General features: G+C 42.9%; 1 protein-coding gene across 1 annotated transcript in view; it reads left to right on the top strand.

Moving 5' to 3' along the window:
• LOC144731712 (forkhead box protein P2-like) overlaps positions 1-26,191 on the top strand; it is a 181,801-nt gene that overhangs the window by 119,922 nt on the left and 35,688 nt on the right. Inside the window, exons 5-8 of the mRNA XM_078612897.1 lie at positions 1,211-1,402; positions 6,715-6,886; positions 9,178-9,412; positions 13,209-13,313. Of these exons, the coding sequence (XP_078469023.1) occupies positions 1,211-1,402; positions 6,715-6,886; positions 9,178-9,412; positions 13,209-13,313 (704 nt within the window). The remainder of the gene's footprint in view (positions 1-1,210; positions 1,403-6,714; positions 6,887-9,177; positions 9,413-13,208; positions 13,314-26,191) is intronic.

Consider the following 26,191-nt stretch of genomic DNA (forward strand, 5'->3'; position numbering starts at 1 on the left):
AGCAAAATCTGACAAAAAGACACAAACATGAAAAAAAATCAGGCCAACATCAAATGTATTATCACATTTTTGTTCTCAATAGATTAATGCCCTTAGCCCATTGCAATAATAATCGACGTTGCTTTGTGCATAGTTCAATTCAGTGATAAATGTTATCGGCGTATATCCATTTGTAAACTACAGTCCACATTAAAAGCATTACAACACTGCCCGACAAAGACGTGTTCTGATCAAGTTCAATTTATTTGGTTTGATTCCTGCATGCGACTTTATTTTCCAACGCCTTTTAGAAGCCTCTCCGCTTGTTGTTAAGCCTGGCCCAACTCACCCCGCCCGTCACAACCCTATACCACTTTTCAAAAGCATGTCTTTTTTTTCTAAACATATATATAACCATCAGGAAAGCTACCTCCCTTAGCCATCCCTTTAGATTCAGGCGCTTTTCTCAGTGCATGTCCTTCAGAACTGGGCTTGCGCCCTTTTGTGCTGGCTTGTGTTCTGAAATTAGCACATCAGTCATGCTTTTTAGCAAGTTGCATAGGAAGTGGGGCTGTGGACCACTGATAATGCACGCTCAGTTGGGTGTGCGGGTGCAGGTAAAGTCATTCACGGCCGCAAGATAAAAGGATTGCTGTTTGCCTTATTAACATGTCCTTCAGCTGGCGGGAAGGGCTGGTATTTGAGGGGGGAGGACTTTTCAGTTTGTTCATTTGCAAGATTCTTATCGCCTGGGAGGCCCGGGAGCGAGGAATTGCTGACAGATTAATTAACATTGTCGGCAGGTGTTGGCATCCTGTTGAGTATAAGATAATGATTGCTCAGTCACACAAAAAGGAAAAAAAACCCTAACACCTTGGTAGGTCAGAGGCCTCAATAGGATCTGCAGTTGACCTGAGTGAACATTGGTAATAGAAGGGAGTAGAAAACTTAAAAAAAAATATTCTTAAATCAAATTTGCATAGCATTTAATTTTTTGGTACCCTCTTTTGCACAATGTGTTCAGCAAATTAGACGATTGTGTAACTAAAGAAATCCATTGTAATGACATGTTCAATTAGGAAATGAAATTTATCAGTATATTTATACAGTGGTTTGAAATTCATTTCTGTTTTATGTTAATTCGTAGATTTGTTTACATTAAATTAAATGTAGAAAAAAACGCTCAATATTATCTGTCTAATGCTGTCGCTTCGATTTCTCCATTTCACAGCCGATCTCGTCTTTTTTTCAGCAACAGCTGCAGGAATTTTACAAGAAGCAACAAGAGCAGCTTCACCTGCAACTGCTGCAACATCAGCAACAGCAGCAGCAACAGCAGCAGCAACAGCAGCAGCAGCAGCAACAGCAGCAACAACAGCAGCAGCAACAACAGCAGCAACATGCTGCCAAGCATGCAAAGGAAGTACGTGTTTTATATCATTCTCTGACAGTCGCAAACTCACTGCATATTCCATGACCAGGTGTTAACTGTTCTTCAATGGATGTATTGCAGGGATGTTAGTTGCCTGTGATTCCCCATTGAGTTTGACTCGTTGCTTCAAACTATTAAATGGGCAAAATGTTAACTCCCTCACCTGGTATACAGGTGGTCGTGGGTTCGATCCTGACCTGTATATTTGGAGCTTGCATGTTCTCTACGTTTTTTCTCTCCACATTTGGAAGCATGAATTTAGAGTATTTGGCCGCTATACATTTCCACGTTAGAAACCACTCTGTTGAGCTATCATTTGTGGCCAGGTCGCTTCTGAAAATAAGCTATATAGCTCAGTGGGCCTTACCTGGTAAAATAAAACAAAAATAGTTAAATGGTTGCGTGCAGTACTGGATACGGTGACATTTCCCAGTGTTTGTCCTTTGGAGGGTTGGTTGCCATGACGTAATGGTTTGCAAACGGGGATTTTCAATCTTAAGGTTGCCGGTTCGATCTCTTGGCAGGACAGATTCAATAATGTGCATCTTTCTCACATCCACTCGCCTCTGTACAATGCTATTCGTCATCGATGGGCAGAACATGTTCGGTGGGGTAAAGTGTGGGAACTCCCACCTGTTCCGATTCATCTGGCCAGCATGGAAGAGTAGGCCAAAAACCCTATTTTGGGGGGGGGGGGCTCTTATAGCGTGCCCTCTTGGAGGCCCTTCTTCCAGGCTTCATATATTATCTGTTGGCACCGACATTATCCATAAGGAAGGCATTATCTGGAGCACAGAACACTGTCGTGGAGAGAATCCAAACTCGGCACGTTTTAGAGTGGACATCTCAAAGGAGCACTGTGGCCATCCGCGTGTTCAGCAGGACCCCGTCACCTCTGCAAATCAGAATCAAAATATTTATTCGTACTGGAGAAATCAGATGCGCAAATACGTTAAAACAATGAACAGTAAAAAAAACATGATTTAAGTGAAAGTATAGGAAAGGTAAACAAATCACATTTTTTTTTGTTATTTCACCAGGTAAAGCCCACTGAGCCATGAGCTTCTTTTTCAGAAGCGACCTGGCCACAAATGATGGCTCAACAAAGTGGCTGATCACGTGGAATTAAATATCAGCTAAATAAACTAAATACTCTAAGTGACCCATGTGCAGATAATCTAAGCGATCAGATCGTCAGAAGGTTTTTAAATTGGTGACCTGTGGGTCAAGTGCAGTGCGCTGCGACGACTCTTGAAGTGGTGCCTTGAGTTTAAATCTGTCGAGAGATATTTTAAAAAAGATATATACAGATTACCGACATGATAGAGAGATGAACAAGAGATAAAGATGAGGGTCCTGGAGAGAAGAGATGCAGATTAGTTAGATGACATTAGATAAACTAGAGATAGAGATAAGAGAGCCGCCCACAAGAGATGTAGACTAGCAGTCACATGTATAGATGTCACGACACCACGTGACGTTATATGTCACGACGTCACATGTCTCCATCGGTACACACCAACTTTGTTACGTAGCCTGCTCACAAAGAGGGTTGAAGAACGCTGTGATAGTCGATTTGGAGATCTCGTTTGTTTTTGGGGCGAAAGATTTTCGCGAAACATCTTGAGTGGAACTCGTGGGGCAATGACGACCACTCTGGATTTACGATCCAGAGGTTGCCGGAGCGACCTCCCGTTGTGGCAGTCGAATCATGGGAGCGAGTTTCCTAAATGCCCCCTGCTCCTCTGTCCATCCGAGCACTATGAATGGGTCACACCACGTTTGATCGCCAGGTTGCGTGCGTGGTGGGCTGGGTGGCTCTCACCTCTTCTGAGACTTCTGGTCAGTGTGGAAGAAGAGGCCAAAAATACCCTCTAGAGGGCCTCTCCAAAGCTCTTTAGTGTTGGGGGGGGGGGTGGCTTTCCGCCAGCGGTGACGTGAGCAAGAAATTGCGGGGCTGCACCTTCAGCCCGCTTTACAGCGCACGTTCACGGCAGATGCTGTTCACTGACGGGAAAAGTGCGTTCGATACCACGGTTGCGGGCACTTGATGCCCAAGTCCCCGCCACCGTTTGTCACGTTCACTTTGCCGTGCGTCGCCGCGTTAGGCGCGCACGCGCGCGTGGCGGCTGGCGGCGGCCAAGTGAGTGGAGCAGAGGTTTTGCCAAAAAAAAGAAAAACGGCTCGTCCGAAAAATCCTTTACTGCGCCGAGTACAACGCGGGACTCGCGTTTTCCGTGATGTTATTCATTTATTCCAAAAGCTCGACCTTGGCTGTTTGCAAGCGTGCTGCGGGTGATAGCTCGGACTTATAACACGATGACAGTTGTTTACACTGGGGTCCGGGCCCTGTGACTGGAGTGCAAAGGATCTGAGTGCTGAAGACGTCCACAGCCTTGCTACAATTAGCTTTCGCGCCGCGGCTGTCTGCACCGTTCTTTGCGAAATCCAGCGAGAAGGGACAATATGTAAAATGCCCGTCCCTTCACCAGTGGTTACTCAGGATAGCAATAAATAGAGAGAAGTCACAGCTATTTCTTGCCCAAATGAGCATGGAGACGTTGCTCATCTTGTGTTCACAGCCCTCAAGCAGTGGTTGGAAATTCCACATTCCTATGGCCGGGGTGAGTCTCTCCAAAGGACAACTGCTTGATTTGTACACGAAGTGGTAACCAATTTATCGACCTTCTAGGGACTATTGGCCAAGCCAACTTCAAACCAGGATTTTACTTTGCTACCGTCAGATTGTGACCTGCTTGCTTACCCATGAGCCACCAAGACAGAATTATCCTGATATATTACGTTTTTTACTGAAATAATACACCTTGGCATCGTGCCCATTGGATATTAAGCCGAAATGTGTGTTGGTTTAAGCCACTGCTGGTGAATGGACCTCCACTAGAGGGAGTGCTAGAGAGCCTCTCCACGAAGGGTGTTTGGCCTACTCTTCCTTGCTGGCCACACATGGTGAAAGATGTAGGAGTACCCACACTTTATCCCACCACACGCGGCCTGCCGATTGATCAACTGTGGCGCACCCACTTATGTATACTTCTTGGTGGGCAGTGGAAGGGGGGGGGGGCGATTTAAGACAATTGGTTCCACTGCCGTGCTGGGAGATTGATCCGTGAACCTCTGGATTGCAAGTCCACTAGACAGTGGCAGAAGCAGCATCCCACTGGCTGAATGAGACGGGTCAAATAGCCTCGATTGTTCAAGTGTTTTGGGATATCTTATTGAACTCAAGTTTAGGCTGTGGGATTCAAACTTGCGATCTGTCGCACTCAAGGTGGTTGGCTGTTACCAGACGCTCCGTCGTAACGTATTTGAAAAAAACGCTAAAACGCGCATTTAGAAGGCAATCTGTTTGGTAAAGGTGACATTGATTTCAATACGTGACATTTGATTATTTGCAGCAGAAATCTCCAGTGCTTTAAAAATGTTGGAAGTGTGTTAATGAATCAACATAATCCCATGATAGATATGTGGTAGGAATCCTGGGGACTGGAAAATGACACACACACGAAACAAAAAAAAGATCACGCACTGTCATCTGAAGGTTCGGGAGCAATGAGCTGCGTCGTTGTCGGTGGAGGAGATGTTGCCGGTGCCTTTGTGTACCTTGAAGGTGTGCCAAATTACCCTGACATTTCAAACCGTGAAAGTGAGTTGTGATACAGCTGAGAACCCTGTTGTTGATTAATTGACTGCCTTGACTTGGGGGTGGGCTTGCACAGGCTTTGAGCCGTGCCTTTTTGGAAAAGTGATCAATCAATCTGACAGTGAATGGGTTTGAAAAAAAAACGTATGCCCTACTCACACGTTGGGGCTAGGGTCATCAACACGAGTCATCGCAGACATTCTACCAACAAACATTGTTTAATTTCCCGATAATGTAAAGCGAATTAGTAGAGTGAGATGTGCAACAATGTGCACGTATATATACGGGGTGGCCAAAACATCAGCACTCACAGGTTGCAATATTTATTTCAACAAATCTCGTAGGGTTATTTAAGTTATTCTGACACATTTTCCAACTGACTTCAATTACCATTAACGCGTGCGTGGATTTTCTTTTTAAACGAATTCATGGAAACAAATTGTTATTGCCAAGATCACAGGTGTAATCTCTAAACATGAATCAATGAATTACGTTTTGTCTCAACTAATGCAGGGTTCTTGGTCGAGTTTTGTAAATTACGAATTTGAGGTGACCCCCACAAGAAGAAGAACATTTCTATTAACGATGATAATAGATCAAATAGTAACTTAAATAGTGAACAATTAAACAGTTTTAATGCCAGTGTTAAAATAAATTAAATAATCACGTGTGTACTGACTTGTGCCACTCTGTATATGCATGCATGCATGTAAGAGGGATAGTCTAAACGTTTTGATATCATTAAAATAACACAAATATCACTGTACATTCGTTTTCTATTTAGTAATCCTTAAAACAAATGTGATAGTTTTACTGCATGTTTTCTGCATTGTCTGACTTTGAATATAATAGTCTATTCACGTCCAAGTCCATTACTTTTGTGGAATGTGCTCCCCTGATCATGTCATTTTGTGCAAATGAACCTTATGGCGGTACCCCGGGGTACCATAGTTCCATAATTACCCCAGCTCTCGCATAATTTCCGTGATGCGGTAATTTTTAGTCTCTTGATGATCGGCGATGCGGCAATCGACTCATCTCGACGAGCTGTACACGATGCACCACTACGGCGCGTACCGCGAGCGTTCAGGGTTTCGTCGCAATCGTCCTCGCTGCGTTTCGACATCGTGGAGTGTGGCACTGATTTCGGATTGATTGGTATCCCAGTCGCGGAGTTAAGTACACCCCTGGGGAAAAATAGTGTCCCAGAAATTAAATATTTAATTGCCTCAGCCATTTTGTATTATTTGGTACCCCGGGGTACCGCCATAAGGATAAATTGTGCCATCATCAATCATCAATCCATGGTCACTCCACTGCTAAATGAAAGCCTCCCAAAGCCGGCGCTGTCGCTCATGATCCGACAAAGTAGCAATCCACCTATCACATTGCATACGAGCTGATTCATTGCTCCATCTCCTCTGGACGCCCTCGGATGCGTTCCATTTCTCAGCTAACACTTTATCATTGCGGTCATCAGTCCTTTCAAAGATGCAATTAACCTGCATATTGGCCATGACCGTGAATCGAACTTAGTTTGGCCAGGCTCATAATGCATCACGCTAACCACTGCACCACCGTTTCACACCGCCACAACTAATTATTGCCGAATTAATGCATTCGTTTTTCTATATTGCAGCAGCAACAGCAGCAGCAGCAGGCGCAACAGCAGCAGCCGCAGGCACTTACAGCACAGCAACTGGTATTCCAGCAACAGCTCCTACAGATGCAGCAGCTTCAGCAGCAGCATTTGATGTCACTGCAGAGGCAGGGTCTGATGCAGCAAGCCCTCCAGCGCCCTGGGCTGCCACAAGGTAATGCAATTGGGCACGCCTCGTGCACACACGCAACGCAGGTACATTTAGGGGACACATGCAGTGGACACAATTAGTGCACACGCGTGCTGTTTGCTGACCCTAAAGGGTGAATTCTCCCTGTGTGTGAATTCATTCACCTCCAGTGATGTGATGCATCGCCGTGATGTGAAAGTTTATGATTTGATTTAAGGAATCTTTTTTTTTTTTTATAAAATTTGCTTCTCGTTTTGTATTTTTTTTTACGTATTCCCATTTTATTTGCTGAGTTTTGTTACCCTTGTTGACTAACTGTAATGGCAATTTAATACAAGCGTGCATCGTCAACATATCTAAAAATTGTTTAAAATATATTTTATGTTTTTCACAATGTTATCTTGATTGTGTTATCGGTGTCATGCGTCAGATGAAGAATCCATTAAAAACTCTTAAAAAGTTGTGCAACCTGCCGTTTTTTTTATAGAATTGCCCCAGGAAGCGGATATCTGAGAGCTAATTCTGAGATATATGTCAGGTACCTAGATGGCCACACTTTCCCACCCACAATTTGACTGAGTACTGTTCTTCACAGGACAATAAAAACGAACATTTTACATTTTCACAGATGTAAATCACCATCATAATGTGCAGAAACACATTTCATATGACGGTGTTTTTTGCAGTCTTTTGGTGACCTGGCTGAGACCAACTCATTGTACCTAAAAATAGGTGTTTGCTTTGATTCAAACGCAGCATTTCAGTGCTCTGACCTCTTAGCAACCCGGCGATTTAAAATAAATTAGAACAAATAAATTGATTTATCATTACATGCTGAGTCAATTGACGATGCAATGCCATTGTTACCAGTTTTGTTGAATGATTGTCATTTTAAACGACAATGGTAAATGTAAATATGCCTGTATATAAGTTTTATCCCAAAAATATTCGTGAAAAATATAAGATAACAGCTTCGGTATGTTTGCCACGGAACAACAAGCTTCGCAATCCATTAGAGCGATGTTGAGCAGAGAGGTCTGTGCAGTTTTTTTTTTCAGCGAAGTTGTCAGTAAGAATTCCACTTCCGTTGGAACAAATGTTATCAGACGGTTGTCTCAAACCGTGGGGGCTGATCGCATGGTTCATGCGCAGTCTGCTGGAATTCGCAGTTCAGGCATCTCATCTGCCCCCGTTGATGCACACATATCACGGAGCATTGCGGAAAGTGCAGCATCAGGTTAACTGGGTTCATGAAGTCAATTCTTCATTTGAAATTTAGGGAAAAAATGGAGGCAGCCAATTACGAATCTAATAAACAAATAAAACAAGGTTTTTTGTGTGGCAAAATAGCATCATTTAATTACGAAATTATGATTTGCGTGAATAAATAAGTAATTACTCCATTGGAACCTCCTTTGCCAGTAGCAAAAAATGATAATAGTTTTTTTACCCTTTTATCTGGCAACAAAACTGACACTTTTTTTTTTAGTGCGCCTTTTGGCGTCATCTGGTCCAACACCATGTGAGACTCGGCTCTAAGAAAAGCTGTTTCGGGTGTGGACCAATTAATTTCAAGGACAGTACATACATTACCGGAGTTGTGATGTTTTATGCGCATTCCGACCGCAGGTATTGTGGTCAATGCAAACATGACTCCTTGTAAAAAAAAGGTGTTAGTTTTGTTGCCAGATAAAAGGGTTAAAAAACAATTATCATAAGTCATTACTGTTTTCAAGTGTTAAGCAGTGGACATTACCGAAATGTGAGGTCGCAGGGTACTTTGCTTTGGTGCAATGGTCCCTACACTGACCTGGCAAGTCATACGTTGTCATTCTGAGCTTTTTGCATGACAGGTGAAGCAATGGGCCCACATTTCTTAAACGGCTCGCCTCTGTCCACTCAGTAGGGTATACGGTTGCAGCCCAGTTAGTCAGTCAGCAGGTAGATTAAAGTGTGGGTACTCTCTCCCTCTTCCAACGCATCTGACCAGTGTAGATGAGAAGGTAAAATACACTCGTGTGACCTTATTAGGTGGACCTTGTTAGGTCAAAGTTGATTAGAATAAATGTGTTTTTTTATCTTTTTATGTATGTATGTAGAACTTATTACGCACCATATGTAGCAGACGGTGCTAATCAGAGATGTGCGGTAAAAACAACAAATGAAACACATAAAGCAGTTCAAAAAAAAAAAATGAGTGAGATGTGTAGGATAGCTATTTGTTTTTGTACCATCAAACATTTGTTTCGCGATTTGCCTCTGCGCGTTGACCGTGTGGATCCAACGCGTCGCTGAACGGCGGCTGTGCTTCGCAGGCCTCCTTCCGTCAGACCTCCAGCATCTCTGGAAGGAAGTCTCCTCCTTGGGGTCGCACTCAGAGGAGGGCCCGAGTCTTACCAAGAACGGTGGGGGCCTGGACCTGTCGCTCAGCAATCCCGTCGTTCCGCCAGGCGCTCTGTCACTTCCCAGGACCTCACCCACCCTGACCTACTCACCGCTGACTAATGGGCAGCACACCAGCATGGGATCACACATCCAGCGCAGGGAGAGGTGAGTGGCAATTTGCATTTTTGCCAGCGCAGTCCTAAAACATTGTTCCTGGAATCGCCTTTGCACGCCACATCCGTCTTGCTTTACTTTGTCCGTAACCTCTTCATTGGATTATAGGAATGTAGGTTAAGGATCATGGATAGGTAAACCTGTGCTTCACGCCGATAATCTCTGTTCCAAGTGAGCCTATCAGTGTTTGAGATACTATCAAGTGAGAAATTAGACCCGTATGCCCTTAATACAAGTTGATTATATTGGGTTTTTTTCATAGCCACAACACACGCGTTTTAAGATTCACATTTTTATGCCATAGCAAAACTACATAAATTAATATTATTTAATTTTCACCCCATTGCTGCGAATGGAGTATTCTAATAAAATAATAATTGACATTCGCAAACGTTTGGATCAGGCCCAACGCTCTCCTCTTTGACAGGATTGAGAACATCATTCAAGCGTCATTTTATCTTGACTTAAAGCTTTCGTGACCGCGGGAATTCATACTCTCTGGTTCTTTCGGTAAAGTCACGTAGTTTAACACGTAGGCTTTCGCGACCAATATTGTTCATAATCAACGATTTTTGGGTTTAGATCGCGTTATTTATAAATGTGTCGTAACCCTCCACCACCCGACACGGCCAATCAGTAAAAAAAGTGTCACGTTGACAAAAGACAAATAGTTCAAATAGTTCAATTCTGGCGAATTGCCCGATGATGCTGGATGCAATTACCAGCGAAACGTCGTACTCAAATTGTAAATGTTGTGGTTTCACGCTTCAACACACCGGTGGGCTAAAGCAGTGAACTATTTGTCTTTTGTCAACGTGACACTTTTTTTACTGATTGGCCGTGTCGGGTGGTGGAGGGTTACGACACATTTATAAATAACGCGATCTAAACCCAAAAATCGTTGATTATAAAGTCACGTAGGTAGAAAAATAAAATAAAATAAATAACGACGTTTCAGGTGCAACATAAGCGTTCGTCATCTTTCCCCACCTGATGATCAAAGAAAAATGATCAAAAACAACAGAAAACTGGGACGCTTGCGTTGCGATCGAAACGTCGTAGTTTTCTGTTATTTTTCATTATTTTCTTTGAACCGATCTACGTGACTTTACCGAAAGACCCAAGAAAATGTCATTTTAATCTTTTACACAGTGGACGGGGTCACATTTCCCCCATACAGCCCTAAGGTGACTTTCCCACGACGGGAAAACTGATGTCTTAAGTCTCGGAGGTTGAAATTTAATCAAATTATGTGCAAAAGCAAACGTATTATGACGGTTTTATTTTTATTTTTGAACATTCATTGGTGACCAGGTTGAGGGCATCAACTCAACGGCTCTTGAGAGCCCTGTTTAATCACAGGGCAGCTGCTCGGATTTGAACTCGGGATCTCAGCCATGCTCATTAAATTCAGTGACCTCTGAGTGAGGCAGCCAGCCACCTCCAGTCCCATAGTGGCTTTTCTCATGGGTTTTTTTTTCTTCCCGGCAGCCACCATAAGCAAATGGTACAAATGGAAACAACACGTTAAGTACTGGTGAATCAGTGTGCAAATGTGTTGTTGTTGTTGTAAGAAACGCTGCAAGAGAACTTCACCGGTGCAATAGCTTTCACGAGTTGGGAAACCCATTAATTTTGTGTCATTATTTGCAATCAGTTGTTGCACAAAGTAGGACTCTCTCAATCGTGGGGTTATCAGTTCTGAGCCCAGCCAGGGTCGACTGAGATGCATCGTCATCTCCCTTGGGGCAGTAAAATACTAACATCTGGTGAGTGCTGTTCGGTGGGAATTTTACATCGTTTGATCTGTGGATACACATTCCCTTGTCCTATAAATGTGGAATTACCATGACTGGCTCAAAGCCACCGAGGCTTATGAACACTTTGCGTGCTTGTTTTACACATGGGACCACATTGACTTAACTGCACAACACATACACGTTGCATGCTCATGTGTGCGTGTTTACGTACCCCGTTCTGCATTGTGACTTGGCCTCCTCATGTGCTCACTAACAGCACCTGCCCCAACAGCCTATGCTGGCGAAACAGCAAACTGGGACCTTTGTTCGTGTGTGTCTTTTGTGTTCAGCACACCTGTGCTATAATACAGATATGTGGACTGGTATACACGTTTATATTTTCTTATTATTTTCAACGTCAAAACTCAAGAGACTGAAATAGATTGTGTTGTTACCCATGTGTTGATGAGTAATGTTTTTCCATACACATTCCCATCGTGAAATGAAACCAAAACCAACCTAAATGGATTTTTGTTTAAGTAACAAGTTATTCAATAACTCTAAAACGATGCTAATAGAAGATGCTTCATCTGAAATAGTTAATTTCTTAACACCCGGAGACACTTCCAAGGCCAAAGGACAACTTAATGGATTTAGTAGGCATTGTATATGTACAGCTGTTTCGTCTTCCGTTCATAACCAAATTCAATAGATGCATGTGTAAGTCTCTGCGTTGTCCCTGTTAGGACACAGTCACTCACCGGCTCTGAAGGGTTAACGCTGTAAAAATGAGTGTGATCCATCACAGCTTATATCAAATAATTCTGGCATTTTAAATCTAAGGGGATTAGAAAATTAGAAAGAGTTGGTGTTAGCAGTGATGCCTCGTGTGAGAAAGAATATATCTTGGCCTTGATAAGTTATTTCACAGGAGACTTTCTTGTCTTGTGAAAGCATTTTCTTTTATGCCTTTCGAAAGTGAAAGAATGAAGAATATAAAACACGCAGCCATGCATTTATGAGAATCCCATAAAAATGAAATGATTATTACACTTTCTACAATAAAAAGGGTGTTATGGTGATTAAATGGCGAGCATCGTACTCAAGGAAAATTGCAGAAAAGAATGCATTTCCATTTCCGCCGATATTTTTGCTTTACACATTCATATAATGCTTGAATGTATGGCATCTAATGGCATTTTAGGTATTTGAAACGTGTGTACGTTAATGCACCGCGTGTAATTCCTTGGCGTTAATAGTAATGACAAGATGGATAATGACATTGGCCGGCGCAGTCATTTTCTGCGTTCTCTGCGCGTAATCGTACTCAATGCGTGTGTGATGCATTGCACAAAAGTACGGCGAAAATCGCACCGGAGACTCATTTGTTTTCTATCTCGCTGGAAAGCATCCGTTTAAATTCGACGCCATTCTGGAGGACGCATTCGGAGACACATGCTCTTGTCGATTGAAACATCCGTCAAACGCTGCGTTTAATTATTAGGAGTTAAAACGTATAAAGTTTTATTCAATTAGTCTCATTTAATTGATGAAAGTGATGTGCTTGTTCTGCGCTAATTGATCTACGAGAACGTAATTACCATTCTGTCGTATTTGCACAACCTTTCCAGTTTCATGAATAATTAGAAGCATAAATAGCAATTTGTGCAATTAGCATTCCTGTTAATTGCCCTAGAGTAATTAACAGTGCCGCAGCTAAGTAAAAAGGCCATTCAGGGTCTGGCAATAATTGCCATTTATATTAAGCCACTTCCCCTGGAGCCCCCCCCCGCCATCCATCCACCATTAAGGGGGGGTGGGGGGTGGAATCAACGTAAATTAGTTGGCAGCATTGTGTGAGTAATTTTGAGTACAAACAGCGAGCCTTCCGTGGCATTGAGGCGCACCCGCTGTGAAGTTGAGCGTTTGTTGCGCTCCACTTGTGGTCACGACCAGAGACGAGAGGACGAGTTGTTGCGGCCGCGGTTCAAGGTGTGATTGTTGTCAATTTCGTTTTTTTCTCTCCGTTTTTTTACGTCTGATTGCAGCTCTTCGCACGAGGATTTCGGCAGGGACCACGCTCTGTACGGACACGGCGTCTGTAAATGGCCTGGCTGCGAAACTGTCTGCGAAGAGTTTAGCCAATTCCTCAAGTGAGTAACACACACTCCTCGTTCAGCGGCCACTGCTGCAGCATGTACCGTGGGTGAGGTTATTAAATGCAGGCGTACACGACAGGCACGTGGCACTGTTTATTTTCACGCGGTAGTCACCATCTTTCATCGATTCATAATTCGGACTTCGCACGTGAATCGGGGCAATGCATTATGTGTGTGATTATTTAGAAATGTTGTGCAATTAACAAAATGTTTTGACATCATACGTGAAACATGTTAAAAATGTTAACCGGGGGTTTTGTTTTTTTCTGTTCTGTCAATGCTAAATTGTAGACATCTGCTGTGAATAATGTGAACCAGACTCCGGTGAACAAAAAACATATTAAAACGTGTGATGGTCACTGATAAAGCATCAAAAGGGGCGATGCTTTGGATACCAAAGACATCGGTCGGAAGTGCTTTTTCAAGCTGGAATAAAAGCATGAATATATATGAAAAAAATTAGGGTGGTGGAATAGGATGTTTTAATTAAAAAATAAATCCTATCTGATTAATGTTTAAGCGCTTTCGTGCACCGTTTCATAAGGGACTTGGGGGGGAAAAGCGTGTTTCCGGTTGAGTTGTTTTTCAGCATTTCTTAAACGACCGTGTTCTTTAGAAGATGTTTTTTTCTCTCTCTCCCTTCCTCTAGGTTTAATCTTTAATTATTCTTCAATTGGATGTATTCCCCAAAGCTAATTAGGCTCATTGTGGCTCAGAGTCGCCGTCTGTGATGATTCCAGGTCACACGAGTGTGCTAGGTAGCTTCAGGGGTCACTGGAGAGGAGCTTTTGAGTCCTGTGAACAATTACCCTAATTAGCTCATTATTAGTAGCCTTGATGGGCAGAATAATTGTGCAGTTATCGGGTGCTAAGAGCAAGAGGAGTTGGGGTCTTGGCCTTTTATTGTAAAGCGCTTTCCACTCAGCCAGCTTTAATCCTCCAGACCCTTGGATATTATGAATAGTCAATTCAAGGATAAAAGTGCCTCTGAAATAAAAACAGTCTAGTCTTGCCGTATGTGTTTTTTTTTTCTCGAGTGTTCATAACACAATCTTCAAGTGGAGACATTGTGTACATTTAACGCCGGTTAGCAGGGACGTTGTAGGCAAAGAAGAAAGTCAATTGGGCGGAATAGTGGTTTGCAGTCCACGGCTAACTGCAGTGGATTTTCCCATCCAGCAGTGGATATTGGACTATAAAAACACACATCACGTAGCGCCAACAAAGATGTTTCAACTTTGCGTTACATTGCTACAGCAGCTGCACACTAAAGGGGTAAAGGTGCAACCCTGCAATTACTTTCTCATGCCACTGCTGATGGAAGGTGCCTCCACTAGAGGGAACTATAGACAGGGTAGTTTGGCCTACTCTTCCACACTAGTGACGTGGTATGCAGGGTAATAATGCCAAATAATTATTGAGGAACGTCTCTATGACATATCTTGGTCACTTTGCATATCCAGGCCTACAACACATGGCAAGCTCTGGTTGTTACCCATCCAAATGTTAACGGAGTCCAAGCCGGCTTAGCTTCTGAGGTCTGACCATACTGGGCAAAGTTGGAGTCTGGAAACTTGTAGACCACAATATCCACCCATAAGTGATTCCTACAATGTTTTTTTGTTTGCTAACAACATTCATTATGCAACTGGAAAACACATTTCTACACAGACATTATGTTCAGTCATTGACTCCGTGGGTTAATATTGCACACAATACGTGTATTTATGTGAATTGATACACGCATGTACCATTTATACCCTTCATCACGAGTGTTGCCTGACTCCAACAAAACGTAAGCAAGTGAAAACGCAACAATCATCGTTCATGGCAGCGCCTACAATCACGCGATGGGGAAGCTTTAAGTGAACTCTCCGAGATGACGATTTCCGCTAATAGAACGATTGTACGTGTCCGGGCATCTCAAACCTGCACGGGAAACATTATTTTTTATTTTCAAAGTGTGCGTGTTAAATCAGCCGTACACGCACAGGAATCCTTCCCAAGTAAACAAATTGCTTTACGCATTATTTCACGTAGACCTTTGTTTTTTTTTTGTTTTTGGAGGGTGGGGTGGGGTTATTTTCCCCTCTCCCCGAAATTGTTTTCTTGTTACGGGAATGTTGTTTCCACATTTCGACGCGCCCCTACCGCCGTTAGAATATTCCGGCAATGTCCTAATGTTGCAGTGCACTTATTCGCAAGCCTAGCACCACGCTTGAGAGAATTCATAAATATTTTATAGGGAGATGTCTTTGCGCAGTAAACACGGGCAAAGTAACGCAGTTTATATCTGACAGCTTACAGGCTGCGGAACATCACTATTCCGCATGCCACCTTTGTTATCAAATAACCATTAGAATCGGGGAGAGAAAAAAAACAACATTCCCTCTTGTGTAAATACATACTCCTATCTTTGAAGAGAGTTGTAGCAGTGAAATAGAGGATATATTTAGAAACATTTACATCGTCTGCAACACGGTCTGATTTTTTTTTACGGAAGACTGGCGGCGAATTGTTGGCTGCTCACATTGTAGGAGATTCTGTGCAACGTGGATCGGTGGCGGAGCAGGCGGCCCGTGATGGGGAGGTAGCGAGTTCAAATCTTGGTTGGGAGTTGGCTCAGCCGATCATCCCTCCTGGTTGATAACGTGAATACCACTTTGTGGAAAAAGTCAACGATGGTTGTTCCATGCCATAGACTTGCCCCCCCCCCCTGCTCCCCACCATATGAATGTGGAATTTCCCACACACGCTCAGTGCTGTAAACAAGAGATGAGCACACCACCTCAATGCTTGATGGAACAGGGAATCGCTTACACTTTAAATGTAATAAAACTAAGAAATTAATTTCTGATTCGCTTTCCTTAGGAGCAGGACATATACTCATAATATTCATAATGAAGGATTTTTGGGTTAAATCACGTAAGGATAAATGTGTCGAAAACCCTTCACCACCCGACACAGCCAATTAGTAAGGGATTTGTCACGTAAACAAAACGCCAATTAGTTTACTGCTTCAGCCCACCGCTGTGTTGGAGAGTAAATCCACGACATCTACAATCTGAGTAGTACAACGTTTCCCTGGTTATTACATCCAGCATCATCGGGCGATTTGTCAATTGGCTGTGTCGGGTGGTGGAGGGCTTTGACACATTTATACTTACGCGATCTAACCCAAAAACCTATATTATGAGTAATATCGGTCGCGATAGCCTACGTGTTAAACTAAAATGATATATACTGCTTCCATTTACTGTACTCATATATATTATGTTTATTTGTCATTTATACTATTCCACTTCATGTGAGATGGCTTGCTGCAGTGATATCTTACACGAGTATCGTTAACTACTTATGCTCGGGCTAGACGCTGCATATGACCTCAATGGCATTGAATGACTGCTTGAGAGAGTCAGACTCTGTAGGCTTGTGCTGTGAGGTGACCGGGAGATGGCGGTTTAAGCAATGGTTGATCGAATCCATCTATCTTATCAGTGAGGAGCTTGTGAGTGTTGTCTGTCATGCACGTGGATTTTCTCTGCACCCTCTGGTTTCTGCCTACATCGACGCGAACACCCAATGGGGTGTGGCCTGCAGAGCCCACCTGAATAGGGTCTCCAGGCCAAATGAGGCTTTCCTGGGTAAATGAAGGGCATTTCTGCGTAGCCATTTATCGGCCCAGTGTTGCCCCGCAACGGTTTTGTTCCAAGGCAACGTTCTTTTTGCTTGCAAGGTAATAACCGAGCTCGTAAACAAAACATTTGGCTGTGGAATATTTTTTTATGATACTAATTTCATTGTCACGTTCTTGCATGTTGGGAGAGCACGCTCATGACGCGAAATATAACAAAAAAGGTACGTGTCTGCCTATGCGTCGGTCTGTACATTCATACGTATATGCGCGTGCACAACTCTTAGATTGATAATGACATGGGTTTTTGGGCTAGGGTCTTGATCCCTCAGTCAGTTAGCCAAGGCTTGGCCAACTTTCTTCATTCATTAATTCCCAAGAGTGTTTGATGGCACTTTGCTCAAATATTCCCCTCTGTAAAGAGCTTACAGTTGGCTCTCAATTACTCCCGGGCCTCGGTGGGGTTCCAGCAAAGGGTCTTCAAGACTGCCGTGCTCAATGCTGGAAATGCATTGCCAGTAATTGCGGCAATTCAGCTCACATATAATTACACAGGGCCCAGCAAGCGTTTAGCAGTGTCTGTTACTCTCAGATGAGTGATCTTTTGTTTACGTCAAATTTTTTGTTCAAGCGTCGAGAAGATTTTTTTTCCTTATTTCAGTTTCGTTTCTTACAAAGAGCACCAATTGGGCTGCTTACGTAAAAGGGTTTATGCAATAAAACCCGTTGCTTTGGTTTACAATCGCGTTAAATGAGACCACGTGGCAAACAATGTGAGGATAGTTGCATGATATATGAGGCTATATGTTGCGTTTTTTTGTATTTCTGTCTGCAGGTAGTTTAATATACTGGTTTATGCTTTAATAAGAAAGAAAATAAACATATGTTAAACTAATGAATACAGTGATATGTGTAATTTAATTAAAAACATGATTGTCCTCTCCAGAAGGTTCCCCAATGCACTGTTGCAAGAGAATTAAATGGCCGAGTAGAGAAGAGCATTTGCACTTGAATATTTGAAATGATTTCTTCTTATAAAATAACCTGAAAGTTCAAAGGCAGGATCACAGAGAATTACCAACCAGCTTTTTTTTATGCTGGATTAGGCAGTATACACAAGTCAGCACAATGTAATGTTGATTTGCGATCCGTGGTCGAGTGTACGTCCTTTTCAGTAAGAGTGATGCGGCACATTTACCTAATATTTGCTCCACGAAGCCCGAATATTTATATCAAGGTTTTATTATGAAATCTAGTCCTGCAAAAAAAATGCATTATTTTCTTCAATAAAGTTGCACGAGCAAAGAGCAAATCGGTGAATGCCTGATTATAAATGCTTTAATCAAATTTGACCAATCTGTACAATGATTACAAATGTTCGCCAGTGTATGAATTTCACTGCGGTGGTAGAGTTTGTTTATGCGCGTTAATGATTAAGCAGAGCATTCCCCCCCCACCTTAACTGATGCCCCAATTTGCCCTTGAAAATGAGTCTGGGGGTCTTTAACTATTCATTGAGATTAAAATCACCTTAGCGTCATATTTATTTGAAATAATTAATATAGCGCCGTTTAAAATTTCAAAAATTGCCAGCCATGTGATACATTACGAGCCCTTTGTGATATCGGTGGCTTACTTTCGTGGATGAGACTTAGAAGATGGCGTCAGTTTTCGCCCATATTGGATTCCCTTGACTGGTGCTCCGTTATAAATATATTCAAATTGTTAAAGTGTTTAATGTTCGCCATCGCATTAGCAGTAGGGGATAATAAAGCACTGACATGAAAGGGCATTTGCAACCTCAGCTCAAAGCGCACATTAGGGCCAGGATTAAATGATGGATGAAATGCTACCAGGGCCCACGTTCTCCCACAGTAAATCTGTAGTGCCTAGATTAAACCCTGCAATCCCATTTCCCCCCCTTCTTTTCCATGCTTATCGCGCTCACGTTTGTATAAATTATGAGGAATTCGCCGTACGATGCACCACTAGTTACTCATAATACCACGGTCGTGGCAGGGCCGGGAGGCGGCGGGGGGGGGGGGGGTCGTGAAGGGGGGGGGGGGTTTGCCGGAAAAAATAGAGGAAAGAAAGAATGATCAGCTCTGCGTGAGGTAATCGCGTGTAATTGTATTCATAATTCACAGCGCAGACGGGTTCCATCTGATTTATCCCTGTTGTCTTTATGCCGCGTCTGGCTCCGCTCGATTGCCACCGCCGTAATGACATAATTATCTCATGGACAGGGCGAGGGAACAGGCACGCTGGCCGTGGCTGGGATTAAAGCAACGGGTTGAGGTCTCCCAATCCCCAAGCTGACGAGACTCTGAGGCTCCGTGAACTCTGCTCTTTAATTGCCGATGGCGCGAATGTGAGAAATATTCACCAAATTTCTCCCATCTTGGTTATTTTTAGCTGATGATGGAGTACGCTGTCGCTCGCTGTGTTTGGGGCGATTGCTGCGGATCCATGGACAAAAGTTGTCCTTGGCTTGTTGTGAATTGGAGTTGCACCGTATTTCTCTAAGCCTTAAACAAAATGGAAATGTGTTTTTTTTGTTGTATGTATATTTTCAACACCAATACGCAGACCCAAAGAATGGGGAAACACAGTGTCCAAATGACATTGTCCCCAACTGCAATCCTCCAGTTAGCACGGTTGGCTACGTACGGTTTCGAAAAAATGTCAACATACACCTAAAAAGCTAGAGAGAGATAGGTATTGAGGAGGAGAAAGAGGGAGAATGGTTTGAAGTTTTCGTGACTGCAAGTATTCATACTCTCTGGTTCTTTCGGTAAAGTCAAGTAGGTGAAAAAAATAAAATAAAAAATAAAAATAAAATAAAAAATCTAAATAAATAAGAGCTACTTGTGACAAGCGATTATATAAAGTAGCTCTCTTTGCTCACTACAGCAATTTGTTTCTTGCTGTGGTTGTCCCACCTGATGACGGAAGCTTGTGTTGCTTCCGAAACGTCGCGATTTTATTGATTTATTTTCAATTTTTTTTATTCTTATTTTTTTCACCTACGTGACTTTACCGACAGAACCAGAGAGTAAGGAGAATGGCATTATGGGAGAGAAATGGGAAATAAGTAAGTAAATAAAAGACTGGCGCAGCAGGATAACAAATGCAATAGGGGAGGGCCAAATACAATCGATATTGAATCTGAATTTGTTACACAAATGCTATTTCAAAATTAATGCAACGTAAAATGTTTGCCTTGATTTATATGCTGCTTTTAATATAACCACAAAAACTACAATGCAAAACCCAACGGGGCAAATTATTGATTATCTTTTGTGACCACGTGTTTATATGTACATGTTTATTGTTTTCTGAAGTCAACAATGCGATGAGGACCCGGACATATGGCTTTACTCAAATCGCCAAGCTGAGCTATTGATTGAATCTCAGGCATGATTAGGTTTTCTCTAAGGTATCCAATGTCTGCATGGCCGCAATTGACACAAGATAACAACAATTGTGCAATTTTTAACAGGTGAATGCAAATCGAATTTGAAGATAAACTGCGCATTGATGAATCTTGACCCAAAGCTTTCGTGTCTGCAGGAATTCATATTCTTTGGGTCTTTCGGTAAAGTCACGTAGATAGGTTCAAAGAAAATAACAAAAAACTACGACGTTTCGATCGCAACACACCGCTTGTGTTGCAATCTAACCTATCTACGTGACTTTACCGAAAGACCCAAAGCATGTGCATTGGTAGTCCTGATGATGACGATGATGTAATGCAATGATGGTAATGACGTCAGTTTTTTTCTTAGAATTCCGTGGTCGATGACGTACACAAAGAAAAACTAAACTAAACTAACTTTGTCAGCACCGAGTCTCCCGCAAAGCCATGTGCGAGCTCGTGTGTTACAGTTTAGCGCCGGCAATCAAAGGCTGCAGTCGTGTCGCTCCAGTTCTCCGTTGCGAGTGCGATGTCTTAAAAAAAAACAATGGAGCCACGCCTCTCGAAATTAAATTAACGCGAACTGCTTGCGCGTTCCAAGATTCAGCGGTGAAACGGGAGCCACCCGGCAAACTTGCAGATGTCTCGGAACGGGAAAGGGTTAAACTGGGTTCCCGGGGATAGCAAGTTGTTGGTCTCAGTTTAACACGTAGGCTTTCGCGACCAATATTCTGGCGAATTGCCCGATGATGCTGGATGCAATTACCAGCGAAACGTCGTACTCAAAAATTGTAAATGTTGTGGTTTCACACTTCAACACACCGGTGGGCTAAAGCAGTGAACTATTTGTCTTTTGTCAACGTGACACTTTTTTTGCTGATTGGCCGTGTCGGGTGGTGGAGGGTTACGACACATTTATAAATAACGTGATCTAACCCAAAAACGTTGTTGGTCTCAGCCATGGTCACTGGTATCTTTACACGCAAACAACTCAATTACGATGTTGTATCTACTGTAATGGTTTATTCCAGATCTGAGGATGGGAATAATTTGCTTTGATTGACACGTGATGAACCCTCTATGCAGGGTATATAGAGGTCAATTGCAACGTCGCCTACGATATATTGTTCATTGTTTATTTTTAAGGCAGTGTTATTGACGATTCTGTAGAGGTATTCTTGTTTTGATATTTGCGCTTACGCACCTCTGCCAGCGGAGAATCACCAAATGATTTGTTTCATCCAGTGGTGGATTTACAAAAAGGGGTTGCGTGTATTTTATATATATATATTTTGCATATGCCACCACATTATTCGGTCGTACCATATGCGATGTGTTGCAAAGGAACGCTACGCAAACTTAAGTCAGAACACGGTTGGTTTTTGAATTTTTTTTCAATTTGCAGTTTATGTGCTGGTTGGCACCATAAACACGTGGGTGTTATTTATTTAATTTCCCGCATTTGCATACACTAGAGATTTACTGCGTGAGCACAAAATAAATTGGTATTAGCAAATTATTTACCTAACGTTTATTAACACTAACATGCACACAAAATTAAGTTATTTAAAAAGTGTTATTCCTCTTAGTGAACTCCCAAGGTACATATGGTGAGTCTGCAAGGTATGTTTGTCAGCTTTTGTTTTACATGTACATTACCTCCTTTTCGTGCCTGTGATCCCTCGATGGCTCTGTACGTAAATTATGTTATGATACTCGAATCACAGATGATGCTGTTGCCTTATAGTAGTTTGGGACTGATTAAAGATCGGTCAAAAATATATGTTTTCGTTTTGGAAGTGCTTATAATATATAACTTAACGTTAATTTACAGTCCTTTGCCAACCTACTGCTGGATGAGGCATTTTACAAATCCACTGCTGGTTGAAAGCCATATCTCATGTCGTGAGGGTTGATGAAACAAACTTCACCACCACGATGGTCAGTGATGGTTTCGGGAAGGGATAGGGGCCCAGGACTGGTTCACATGTCATATATGGGGTGTCGCCATGGCGAGATGTTAACTACCTCGCCTGGTATACAGGAGGTCGTAGGTTCGATCCCCCGACCGTGACACCTGCTGTATATTTATAGTTTTCATGTCCTCTCCGTGGTCCTGCGGATTTTTCTCCAGGTCCTCCGGTTTTTTTTCTCCACATTGAGAAAGATGCGTTTATAATATTTGGCTGCTATAAATTCCCACAGGATAAGCCACTTGGGGCTATCATTTGTGGCCAGGTTGCTTTTGACAAAGAGCTATATAGCTCAGTGGGCCTTACCTGGTAAAATAAAATAAAAATAGTTAACTTTATATGTCACTGATGTTAGCTGTGACCACGAATAGAACCCAGGTTTCTGTGTTCTCAGTGCAGTGTGCTATCCACTGCACCACTGATCTACTCCCTCCTCCTCCTATTGCATCTTCCAATGCACCTCCTTAATGGTCACAATTACGCATCTCAATTTGGCTTTCGCATCTCATATTTTCGTCTCGTTTTCACCATCTGTTTGTATCGTGGTTTTTTTCTTCCTTTATTGACTCATTGTACAGTTTTGTCCATTCATTTAGTCGAAATACAACATTGATCTATCGTAAGCATATTGTTTGTTTAAGTCGTAAATATTCAATCTTCTCACCGCATGATTTAATACCTGTGAGCGTAAGAATACAGTTCAAAACGATAACTCGTTTCGTGATTTATACGGCTAGTAATTACTTGCTGTTAAACTATCTTTGCGTTGTCCGCTGTACATCTCAGAGTCGACATGTATTGATCTCTTCAATTGAACTGCGTTCTTTGTGTCAGACAAACGGGTGGTGTAATGTGTGTATCTGCACAGCTGTGTTTAGACTAGGGGTAGTGTAGCGGTTAGCGCGCTGCGCTACGAACCCAGCGTCCCGAATTATATTCCCCCTCATGGCCAACACCAGTGTCGTTAATTTGAACCGGTCCTGGGCCTCCCCCTAGGTTTACTCAGCCTCAAATGAGTACGCACTGTAGACTCTGTTAACCTCCGGTGGGAACGAACCGCGGGGAAAACGTTGCAAGAGCATCATACAACAAAGCGGGCTGCAAAGTTGGGCCTCGGGATAAATCTGAGTGAAAGGGTCACGAACGACACGTTCGCTCAGCGGCTGGAGATGTCAGTGTGAGGAAGACAACAGAAGCAACGCGGCCGAATGTGTGACCCCCAGCACAGCTCATGACGAAGCTAGCGACAGAATGTGTAGGTGGAAGTTAGGCGGGCATGGGGTGTATGTATGACTGCATGCTTAAAATAATATATTGTGCCCTCGTCAAATTTCATGGTCGTGAAGCATCGCCAACGCGGTTATTACATTTTTTTGGGGGCTCCAAAAAACTTCCCCTCGAGTTTCTTGGAACGACTCGGTTCTTGCCATTAAGTGTGGGTGTAAACATCGGCGTGGGTGTAAACATGCCTCTTAAGGGAGAGGAAAAGGGCTGGGGTGGACGCGTGAAGTTATCCTCGGGCCATCTGGACAGCTGCTGAAACAACACTGTTGCATGAGTTATAGGCGAACGAGACCACTGGTCGTGTGAGTGCGAAGGTGAAGGACAGGCGTGATAACCGGCCATGCGGTTTCATCTGCACTCGTGTCTCGGCGGGCATGGCGCCGTACAGATAAAGGCGCTTGTCATTGTGATCGAGGGACCGGAGCTGTTGCAATGCATGTAAATCCTCTCGTGAACAAATAAGCAACACTTTCGTTTTTTATTTTATTTACTAAGATCCTGAGAAAGATATATATATTGTTTGCGTTCGAGTGCCACGTGTGTTTGCTGCGTACGCTCGTGCGCTTCGCTAAGAACATCCCTGTCCGAGTTCGATTCCCGCTCATGGCCAACACGAGTGACGATTATGTGAGCCGGTCCTGGGCCTCCCCTAGGTCGACTAAGCCTCAAATGAGTACCCGGTGCGGTGTGCAGACATCGCCACTCGGGAGATAAAAGCGGCCGGGTGTGGTGCTGACCACCCACCCCCTCGTGTGCTGTGCCAGTCTTCATGGGTGCTACTCACTCACATTACTTGCGCCATCAGTCTGTTGAGACTATACGGGGGATCTTTGTCTTTGTATGGTGCAGTGGTATGCGCACTGCATTGCGGGCTAAGTGTCTTGAGTTTTATTTACCTGCCATGGGTAACATCAGTGACAAGCAGGGTCTGAACTTGCCCTGGTTCTCCTGTAAGTCGACTCAGCCTTAAATGAGGGGGAGATAATTGCCGTCAGACGTGGTGGTTGGTCACGCCACCCCTGTGTGCCCCACACTTGCCTTAATAGGTGCTCGCTAACAGCACATGCCCTAACAGTCTGCATGGTTACACTGGGTATCTTTGAATAGCTTTAGAAACACACGTGGATTGGCATTTGGTATTTAAACCTGATTTGGGCCTTTAGTAGATTGACTCAGCCTCGAGTGGTTGCCGGTTGTAGTGTGATCATCAGCAGCAATGTATGTATGGTGAACTTCTTTCGCACCGTACGTAGCCCAACCGTGCTAATCAGAGGTGCAGGGTAAGTGCAACAAACCCAATGGAGAGGTGGCTGAATATTCATATATCACGGACCACACCACTCCCTAATGTGCCATTGCAACCTGAATAGGAGATTGTTTTGCAAGCAAGATTTCAAAACATTTGAGGGACTATTTGATGTTTTTTTGTTGCCTTCATATATGTATAATTCAATGTAATACATTTATCGGAGACCACTTTTTAGCCACCGCGTCTCAGATACTGATATAATTAACGGTCCTCTTATTAAAACTTTTTGACAGCTCCACATCGATACGTAAATACGACGTGAACAAAATAGTTGCTTTTGCTGCTGCAGTGATTGTCTGCATTTTTGTTTTATTGAAAAGGCTTCTTAACTACACGTGTATTACGATAACATCGATGTCATTTACAGATATACAACAATAGTGCCATGATGCAAGATTAAAGATATACGGGACAAGGTCACGGGCACGGAACGATTGTATGACGCTGTAGGGCCCTGCCTTCAACATAACTACATCACGTTTCCCGCTCAAGTGTGATTTACACATGCCCATTTGTCAAAGTTTTATTGTAAATGTTAGCAATATCTGTATTTGAAGTCTGCGCCGTCTCAATTTTTGTGCTTTTAGATGCTGTCAGGACGAGATTACATTTTCACAATTCATTGTGTGGATCGCCACATCTCGGGCTGTCTTCATGCAAAATCCTGGCGAACTTAATAATTTAGACTTCCGGAGGAAAAATAAAATCCCACAGGATACCACACAGTACCTAAACTTGAATATTACATTTCTGTTTTATGGGATTATATGCAATCTTACAGCTTCTCTTGAATAATCTTCGTAAAATGTCACCCATCAAATGGCGATTATGAGTGAAGACGCACCTCTTTATTTCTCCTTCGTCGTTCTCTCCCCAGTTACTTCTCACTTACTTTCCTCCTTTACTTGCATGCTACTTGAGATTCATTGTTTAAGGGCGCATCGTGAATCCAAATGATGATTGTTATATTTTTAGATGAACATTTCTGTTCATTTTTGACGAAACATTATCATCACTACTCGCTTAAATATTTCGAAAATCGGCTACGAAGACATGCAGACAGGCATGCGTAATTATTGAACGAACAATTGTAATGCAGAGGTGAAGTTTTGCATATGCACAGGATTAATTATTATTTTATTAGCCCAGTGCAACTTGTTTTTTCTTTCTTCCCGGTAGCTAATTCTCAAGAAATCTTGACCGCCCCATGTGATGCTATAATTAATTTATTGAATCTCTTCTTCGAGCGTGAAT

The sequence above is a fragment of the Lampetra planeri genome, chromosome 40 (genome assembly GCF_965212315.1).
Source record: "Lampetra planeri chromosome 40, kcLamPlan1.2.h2, whole genome shotgun sequence".
Classification (NCBI taxonomy): domain Eukaryota; kingdom Metazoa; phylum Chordata; class Hyperoartia; order Petromyzontiformes; family Petromyzontidae; genus Lampetra; species Lampetra planeri.